This window comes from Acanthochromis polyacanthus, chromosome 1 (assembly GCF_021347895.1).
Source record: "Acanthochromis polyacanthus isolate Apoly-LR-REF ecotype Palm Island chromosome 1, KAUST_Apoly_ChrSc, whole genome shotgun sequence".
Classification (NCBI taxonomy): Eukaryota; Metazoa; Chordata; class Actinopteri; family Pomacentridae; genus Acanthochromis; species Acanthochromis polyacanthus.
This window is the reverse complement of record NC_067113.1, coordinates 36,480,619-36,490,379: the sequence shown is the minus strand read 5'-3', so window position 1 is coordinate 36,490,379 and position 9,761 is coordinate 36,480,619. Positions and strand designations below refer to the sequence as shown.

At 40.1% G+C, this 9,761-nt stretch overlaps 1 protein-coding gene across 1 annotated transcript; it reads right to left on the bottom strand.

The window, feature by feature from the left end:
• Positions 1-6,162: 6,162 nt before the first annotated feature.
• Positions 6,163-9,662, bottom strand: sptssa (serine palmitoyltransferase, small subunit A). The gene is made up of 2 exons (XM_051947764.1): positions 9,475-9,662; positions 6,163-7,588 (listed from the first exon to the last, which is right to left on the bottom strand). The coding sequence occupies exons 1-2, from the start codon at positions 9,575-9,577 to the stop codon at positions 7,485-7,487; spliced, it is 207 nt and encodes a 68-aa protein (XP_051803724.1). The 5' UTR covers positions 9,578-9,662; the 3' UTR covers positions 6,163-7,484.
• Between the last annotated feature and the right edge of the window lie 99 nt (positions 9,663-9,761).

The window sequence follows — 9,761 nt, the reverse complement described above, 5'->3', positions numbered from 1 at the left end:
CAATAAAGGCATGAGAATTCTCTGCTGCACAACTGAGCCTGAACGGTTAAGATAAAAAAAGAGGGAATAAACATTAAATCAAATATTGGGGGAATATTCCATTAATTTAAATATTTTTGTTAATTATTTTTAACATTCAATTAAATGTTTGGTCTTTTTTGGAAGATCAATAAAAGCTATTGTTTTTTTTAATTATGGAAATGTTTAATTCAGGGGAAAATAAGAGAACATTCCAATAATTTAAAAAATATCTTCAACTGCAGATTTGAAAATGTGCAAAGAAAGATTTAAAAAATGGAATATTTAATTACATTTTGATCACTTTTTTGACTTAAAAAATTATTTTTTAATTATTGGAATATTTAAATTTTGGTGTTTTTTAAAAAAAATTTCTTGGAATGTTTAATTTAAGAAAATACAAAAGAATATTCCAAAAATGCAAAAAGAAAATCAGATTTTAAAATCTGCAAGGGAAGATTTTTTTAATTGTTTTGTAATTATTGCTATATTTAAAACAATTTTTGGTCTTTCTTTTAATTATTGGTATATTTAATTTAAGGGAATGCAAGGAGATTTTCAGTAATTGAAAACAAAAAACTTGATTGATTGAAATCTGCAACGGAAGATTTCAATAATAAAAAATACATATTAGAAAAAAATGAAAATCTAAAAAGGAAGGTTTTTAAAATGGCATTATTTGTTGTAAAATTGAATTTACTTCCCCCAAATAATTCATTCCCATTTAAAACCCTCTTTTATTAAATATCGTACACATTCAGGCAATTTAAATATCAGGTTTTAGAATTTGCAAAATTATTTAATGGTTTCTAATAAAGATCCAAATTTAGGTGTTGTATTTAAATCAATCAATCAATCAATCAATAAAAATAAAATAGAATATTTGAATTTTGAAATCAAGCCCTAAAATAATCCCCTCTCAGAACCTCAGAACCAGATCTGTGTTTTACTCTGCGGAGTCTGAACCTTAAAATGTAGGTCGTGCTCTTATTGTGAAGGGCTGCTCTGGGTGTGTGTTTATGAGTGTGTGAGATGTGTGAGGAGTGTGATACGTGCTGGATGCGATGTTCTCTCTGTGAGGATGAGGAGGATGAGGAGGATGAAGGTCCAGCGTGTTACACCACGTGATGTTTTCACTCTGATGGATTAATTACAGAATTAAATGAAGAATCATTTCAGACATGCGCAGTGGGAGTCTTTAAACCTTCACCTCCTCTGAACTTTATTCAACTTTAATAAATGAAGTCTCTACGTGCCCGCGCACTGGACGTACTTGCCGCCATTGGGGACTCCGCGAGCCGCATGTCGTCCTCGTGCTTCCAGAGAAGCGGAAGTAAACAGACGTGTGCCGAGACCACGCGCACAGGAAGCACGAAAACAGCTGATCAGGAAACAGGATAATAGATTAGAGAGAGATAGTAGATAATAATAAATATAATAACAATAATAATAACATGATCATAGCTATAACAATAATGACTAATAATAATATAATAATAACAATAATAATAATAAATAATACTGATATTATGAGAATATATTCTCATATATTACTACAATAATCATAACAATACTTTATAGTACTACTAATAATAAAATAACACTTTATAGTATTATGACTAATAAAAACTAAACTATTTTACATTACTACTACTAATGATAATTACAGTACTTTATGGTATCATTGCTGTTATAAAGAATATTTTATAGTACTACTACTACTAACAATAAGAATACTTCACAATAAAAGTAATCCATAGTACTTTTACGTGTAAAGTGTGTTTGAGTGTTCTAAAAAGTGTTATACAAATAAAATGTATCTTTATCATTATTATTAACACTGCTAACAATAATAAGAATATTTCATAGTACTAATGTTAATAATAATAGTAATTAAATTACATTTTCTGTTCCTGCTACTAGAAATAACAATTATTATTAATAAGAATGTTAATATATTTATTATAAAACATTTTCTTATTATTATTGTTATCGTCACTCTAATTTTTATTGGTTTATTTGTTATTTAAACTGTTTTTTTGTGTGTATTTTTGGCCAAACGCTGATCAAACTTACATCCTCTGGTTTCTATTTTTAACTGAACTTTATTTCTGTGATTCCATCAACAGATTCGATTACTTTTAATCCAGCAAAGAAAACATCTGTGCTCAAACTAATATTCCATTAATCAGAATTTACTTAATAAGGCATTAATTTGAGGAGAAACAGGAAAGAAAATGTACTGATTTCAGCCTCTTTACAGTGCATCCAGAAAGTATTCACAGCGTTTCACTTTTTCCACATTTTGTTATGTTACAGCCTTATTCCAAATCGGATTCAATTATTTTTTTCCCTTAAAATTCTACACATAACACCCCATAATGACAAAATGAAAAAAGTTTTTTTGAGAGTCTTGCAAATTTATTAAAAATAAAAAACAAAGAAATTACATGTACATAAGTATTCACAGCCTTTGCCATGAAGCTCTAAATTGAGCTCATGTGCATCCTGTTTCCACTGATCATCCTTGAGACGCTTCTACTGCTTAATTGGAGTCCACCTGTGGCAAATTCAGTTGATTGGACATGATTTGGAAAGGCACACACCTGTCTATATAAGGTTCCACAGTTGGCAGTGCATGTCAGAGCATAAACCAAGCATGAAGTCAAAGGAATTGTCTGTAGACCTCCGAAACAGGATTGTGACGAGGCACAAGTCTGGGGAAGGGTACAGAAAAATTTCTGCTGCTTTGAAGGTCCCAATGAGCACGGTGGCCTCCATCATCCGTAAATGGAAGACATTTGGAACCACCAGGACTCTTCCTAGAGCCGGCCGGCCATCTAAACTGAGCAATCGGGGGAGAAGGGCCTTCGTCAGAGAGGTGACTAAGAACCCCATGGTCACTTTGTCAGAGCTCCAGCGTTCCTCTGTGGAGAGAGGAGAACCTTCCAGAAGGACAACCATCTCTGCAGCAATCCACAAATCAGGCCTGTTTGGTAGAGTGGCCAGACGGAAGCCACTTCTTCGTAAAAGGCACATGGCAGCCCGCCTGGAGTTTGCCAAAAGGCACCTGAAGGACTCTCAGACCATCAGCAAAAAAATTCTCTGGTCTGATGAGACAAAGATTGAACTCTTTGGTGTGAATGCTAGGCGTTTTGTTTGGAGGAAACCAGGCACTGCTCATCACCAGGCCAATACCATCCCTACAGTGAAGCATGGTGGCGGTAGCATCATGCTGTGGGGATGTTTTTCAGCAGCAGGAACTGGGAAACTAGTCAAGATAGAGGGGAAGATGAATGCAGCAATGTACAGAGACATCCTGGATGAAAACCTGCTCCAGAGCGCTCTTGACCTCAAACTGGGGCGGCGGTTCATCTTTCAGCAGGACAACGACCCTAAGCACACAGCCAAGATAGCAAAGAAGTGGCTTCAGGACAACTCTGTGAATGTCCTTGAGTGGCCCAGCCAGAGCCCGGACTTGAATCCAATTGAGCATCTCTGGAGAGATCTGAAAATGGCTGTGCACCGGCGCTCCCCATCCAACTTGATGGAGCTTGAGAGGTGTTGCAAAGAGGAATGGGCAAAACTGCCCAAAGATAGGTGTGCCAAGCTTGTGGCATCATATTCAAAAAGACTTGAGGCTGTAATTGCTGCCAAAGGTGCATCAACAAAGTATTAAGCAAAGGCTGTGAATACTTATGTACATGTGGTCTCTTAGTTTTTTATTTTTAATAAATTTTCAAGAATCTCAAAAAAACTTTTTTCATGTTGTCATTATGGGGTGTTGTGTGTAGAATTTTAAGGGAAAAAATGAATTGAATCCGATTTGGTATAAGACTGTAACATAACAAAATGTGGAAAAGGTAACGCGCTGTGAATACTTTCCGGATGCACTGTAGATGTGAACTTTGTGTTTTTCTTTAGTTTAAATGCTCCAAATACTGAATCATTAAAGACAAAACATCCTGAAAACAGAAGAAAACAGCTGACAGGATTTCACATATTATTATTAATTTAAGTCAATTAATCGGCAACAATATTCATTATAAATTAATGATGTGATCTAAAGTACTGAAGAACGGAATAAAGAAATAAAATGATCAAGTTTTTTGCAGCTAAACTTTGAATATTTCTGTAAATATTGTGTTTGATCAGCAGACTAAACGCTGCGTTCAAGTCCGTCAGGAACAATTAGCTCCATGATTCATCTTCTGAGGAATGTTTGGAGACGAGAGGCTTAAAAGAATAGAACAGAATGGAATAAAAATGCCCCGTAAAGTGAAAATACAGAGTTCTATTCCCCCACTAATTACTTTAAAAACATGTTAAATATGGTAATAGATTCCAGTTTGGAATAACGATGAAACAGCAGACCTCCAGGTGTTCTGTCCGTCAGGTTCTCGTCTTGTTCTTGCAGGAATCAATGAGCTTTTCTCTCCTTTAAAGATTCTATTTGAATCCATCCATTCTCTATACACCACTTTATCCTCATGGGGGGTGCTGGAGTCTATCCCAGCTGACTCAGGTGAAGGCAGGGGACACCCTGGACAGGTCACCAGTCTGTCACAGGGCTACATATACAGACACACAATCACACTCACATTCACACCTACAGACAATTTAGAGTAACCAATTAACCTCAGCATGTTTTTGGACTGTGGGAGGAAGCCGGAGTACCCGGAGAAAACCCACGCATGTACAGGGAGAACATGCAAACTCCATGCAGAAAGATCCCAGGCCGGGATTTGAACCGGGGATCTTCTTGCTGCAAGGCGACAGTGCTAACCACTACCCACTGTGCAGCCCTGTTTTATTTAAATCTACTGTGCAGCCCCAGTTGAATCCATAAACTCTAAAATAAGGTTTCCTTCAGTGACTCGGTGTTTCTGTGAACAGATCAGAGAGAAAATGTCTCCATCTAGTGTCCAACATCAGCAAATACATCCAGAAAAAACGCGATTAAAGCTGCTGTACAAAAACAGGAATCTGATTTATTAGATCAGAAGTCAAACTCATTCAGCCCAGTCTGATGTCCAGTAAAACCAGTAAAACCACAGCCGAATAACCTGAAAATAACCACAGCTCCTCATGGTTCCTTTGTTTCTTTCTGATCAAACTTCGTTTCATGGTCTAGAAATGATTTTAAATTTATAGTTTTACTAATTTACAATCTGCAGTTAATGTCTTCTCTGGAATTTTTACACTTTGAGGACCGGATTGGACCCTCTGGAGGACCACTTTTGGACCACGGGCCTCATGTTGGACCCTCTGGAGGACCACTTTTGGACCACGGGCCTCATGTTGGACCCTCTGGAGGACCGCTTTTGGTCCACGGGCCTCATGTTGGACCCTCTGGAGGACCACTTTTGGACCACGGGCCTCATGTTGGACCCTCTGGAGGACCTCTTTGGTCCACGGGCCTCATGTTGGACCCTCTGGAGGACCGCTTTGGGACCACGGGCCTCATGTTGGACCCTCTGGAGGACCACTTTTGGACCACGGGCCTCATGTTGGACCCTCTGGAGGACCACTTTTGGACCACGGGCCTCATGTTGGACCCTCTGGAGGACCTCTTTTGGTCCACGGGCCTCATGTTGGACCCTCTGGAGGACCGCTTTGGGACCACGGGCCTCATGTTGGACCCTCTGGAGGACCACTTTTGGTCCACGGGCCTCATGTTGGACCCTCTGGAGGACCACTTTTGGACCACGGGCCTCATGTTGGACCCTCTGGAGGACCGCTTTTGGCCCACGGGCCTCATGTTGGACCCTCTGGAGGACCGCTTTTGGCCCACGGGCCTCATGTTGGACCCTCTGGAGGACCGCTTTTGGACCACGGGCCTCATGTTGGACCCTCTGGAGGACCGCTTTTGGACCACGGGCCTCATGTTGGACCCTCTGGAGGACCGCTTTTGGCCCACGGGCCTCATGTTGGACCCTCTGGAGGACCGCTTTTGGACCACGGGCCTCATGTTGGACACTCCTGGTATCAGAGGATTAAACAAGAGTTTTCTGCAGTTTTAAATTCTGGACTGTAAAAGTTGCAGCTGCAGACATTTTATAAAAACACAACTTTAGAAATGATCAGCAGAATCTTCAGTCTTGATTCCTGTAAATGAACTAAAGATGATGAAACGTAAAGCCGTGAGTTTAGAGAAAGCTCCCTTTAATGTTCTCATTTGTAGCATCACAAACACACAAACATCTCATCTACACTAGAAAACTTTACAAATATGTTTACAAGAGTTTATACACAGCTGAGGAAAATACAGTTCAGGATCAAATCATTTCCAGAGGCAGTGAGAGGACAGAAAGATCACGAACAAATGGAATTCATCTGAAGTTTCTGTGCCAAAAGAAGAAACCGTCATCTGAGGAGTGGTTTTAAATAAAGTTTTCTGTTCTGTATTAACATTAAATCCACAACAAACCGTCTCTGCTGAGCTTCCTCAGAAATATTAAACAAACTGAAAGTCTTCAGATTCTCTGGAGGAAAATCCGTCCCTTTGCTCCAAACTCTCCTCCAGATGTTCCATTTTTACAGAAACTCTGGAGCCGTTTTCTCTAAAAACATTTTTATCTGAAACATTAAAAAGCTTCTAAAGTTTAGTTTATTTCTCACTGAATACATGATCTTTAATTGGAGACAGAAATCTTTATTTCACTGTTATTTGAACAAAAAAAGTCGACTATACTCAAGAAAATGAACCAAAAAAACTGGTTAAAGAGATTTATTGTCTTTCTGGAATGTTTCCTGTGAGCAGGTTTGGAGTTTAAACTGAAGTTATTTCAGCTCATAAAGATGCAGATCGACCAGAGTGTCATTTATGGAAAAAATGTTCCAAAGTGACAAAAAAAATGGACAAACGACGGGAAAGAAAAGGACAAAAAACAAGAAAAAATATCACAATATTACTGCTTCCAATGAAACTGATCCGAGAGCAGCAGAAACTGAGAAAGATTTGGATTTAATGTCTTCATCTGCAGCTGATTTTTTACATCTTAGGGCTGAAAGACGACCTGAAATCTGAAAGCTGCGACACCGAGCAGCGTCTGACAGCTTAGAGTCAACAGATTCAGATTCCTGCTGAAACCGGTTCAGAGAAGACGCCTCAAAAGGAAACCGGCTGAACGTTGTGCTTCAGAAGGACTCAGGGACTGGACCAGTTCACAGTCTTTGGTTTACCAGAAGGTTTCAGACACAAACAAAGACGTAGAGATCAAACATGTTTCTTATTACAGACGGTTTGTGGAGACAGAAGACTCTGAAGTGGACAGAAAGTTGAACATCTAATGATCGGATTTGGCTCTCAGACCGGAGAGACGACAGTTCTGTCCTTCAGACGTCTTCTAACCGTGAGGAAGACCAGAAACACCTTCGTCCAGCAGCTCCAGGTCCTCAACAGTTCAGATCTGAGGCTCCAGGACTGACGGCCAGGAGAAGGACAGACAGGTGAGGGGGCGGAGTCACTGGACCACCTCGAAGTAGTGCAGGATGGCCATGATGTGCTGCGGCATGAAGACGTATCCGGTGTAGACGGCCATGGCAGCCACGGAGACGAGCAGCGAGTCTGAAGGACGAGTTCAGGAGGACAAGGCAACGAGTCTCTGATGCTTCAGATTAAACTTCAACTAGTCTCAAGTCATTTTGGACAAGTTTTTAGTTATTTTAGACAGGTTTGAGGTCATTTTGGACAGGTTTCAAGTTATTTTAAACACATTTCAGAGCTGGGTTCTGCTCGAGGTTTCTTCCCTGTTAAAAGGGTGTTTTCCTGCCACTGTCACCTTTGGGCTGCTCTGGGGGTCAGGCATATGGGTTCTGTAAAGCGTCTTGAGACGATTTGACTGTAATTGACGCTGTATAAATAAAACTTAATTGAATTGAATATGAAGCCAACCAAAGGTTCCTGATCCAACCACCACAACAGGGCCGGTCTATAGCTGGACTCTTGTCCTCTGTGGTTCCCCGGTGGTGGAACCAGTTACCAAACTCTGTTCAGTCTTTAAGAAAAGACTAAAACCAGCTATTCACCGAACACCTTTACCGTGACCTAAAAGCAGTAACAAATAAATTCCTATTCCATCTGTACTTCCTGTAGACACCACGGTCCTATCACCACACTGAACCTGTTCTATGGTTCATCTCCAGGTTGCTTTCTCCTGACTAAAGCCTTGCTGGTGTTGGATCTGCTCTCAGATGGATGTCGCTTTAGATGAAAGCATCTGATAGATGAAACTGTAGAACTAAATCCACATCAATCTTCAACAACCACAGGCTCTTCTAAAGAAGTGGAGTAAACATCTGGACTGACTGATGAACCTTTGGAGTCATAGTTAAACGTCCTCCATCTGTTGTCACGTCCACATTCATCATCACAGCTGTAAACCAGGAGAGTTTAACATCTAAACAAGTCAGTTTTTCACCTGTCTATGACACAAAATGAAATATTTCAGCTTGAAAAACAATAATTATTCTAAACAGAGTTTACATGTCTGAAAAATTAACATACAGCAGCTCAGTGACATTCCATAACAAACACACCTGAGCCTGAGGGGAGACACCAGGTGACCGACACCAGCTACAGGAAGTTGATCCTTCAGGTAAATCGGATGATTCTGAGGAGTTTCCTACCGCACAGATCTCAGATTTACTTATTAATAACAGCAGCTCTGTTACCTGACGGAGTGAAGGTGAACCTCTCAGTTGAGCTACAAGACCAAGAACAACTAGAATATATGTAACCAGCATGTGCTAATCACCTGACAGTGGATCAGCAGCTAGCTTAGCATCGACACCGCCCACACGCCTCGTTAAGAATTCTACCTTTTAAACGAATTTTAAACGCACAAAAGATTAAAAAGTAGTAGAATAAAACCTCATACCTTCTCTAGTACTTAGTGTTCAGTCTATAGTTCGGCAGTGACACATGACTGTTATTACAAACATATTTCTGTCTCTTCAGACCAACATGGCAACAACAAGGAAGCAGTTTGACTTTCTTATGCAAAACCCCATAACAGGTTTCAGGTGTTTACGATTTTTAGCCTGCAGGTAAATACAGACACCAGGTAGAACAAGGCTTTCAGCTGTAATCTAAACACTTTAAGTGCTTCTTTCATTCGGCATTAATCAAAAGATTATAAATGAGGCCATTTTGTCATAAAACCGTTTTTTCTTCCAACATGTGAGCAGTTGGCGAAACTTTTTCTTTTAAACGAAAACATACGCGAGTTATTTTACATGATAAATCCGCAGAATTAGCTATAAAACACAAGACGAGTGTTACTAGCCTTAACTGGTGAATATGAAATAACTCTATCTGCTTTAATTTATGTAAACAAAGAAAAGTCTAAGTTAGCTAAAGCTAGGTTAGCTGCGCTGACATCCTGGCTAGTGTTAGCATGTTAGCTCGACAGTCCCGCCGCGTCTGGCGGCCGTAAGCTCGGTGAAGGATACTGAACACCGTCCGCTCCCAGGGCTCCAGCATATAGAGCGCCGTCACCAGCAGGTACTGGTAGTAGAACCAGGACAGTTGCTTCCAACAGTCTCCCAGTGCCATGACGGTCCGAATTTATCCGCTAGTTAGCTCCGTTTCCTCCGTCCGGGTTCCGAGCAGCGGCGTGTGACGTCATATCAGAAGGTGCCCCCGCTTCAGCCAATCACAGCTCCTCGTTCACAGAGTGACGCAAACCACGAAGTTCCTGTTTATTTATCCCTAAATAAAGTTTAGATGAAAGTAGAGA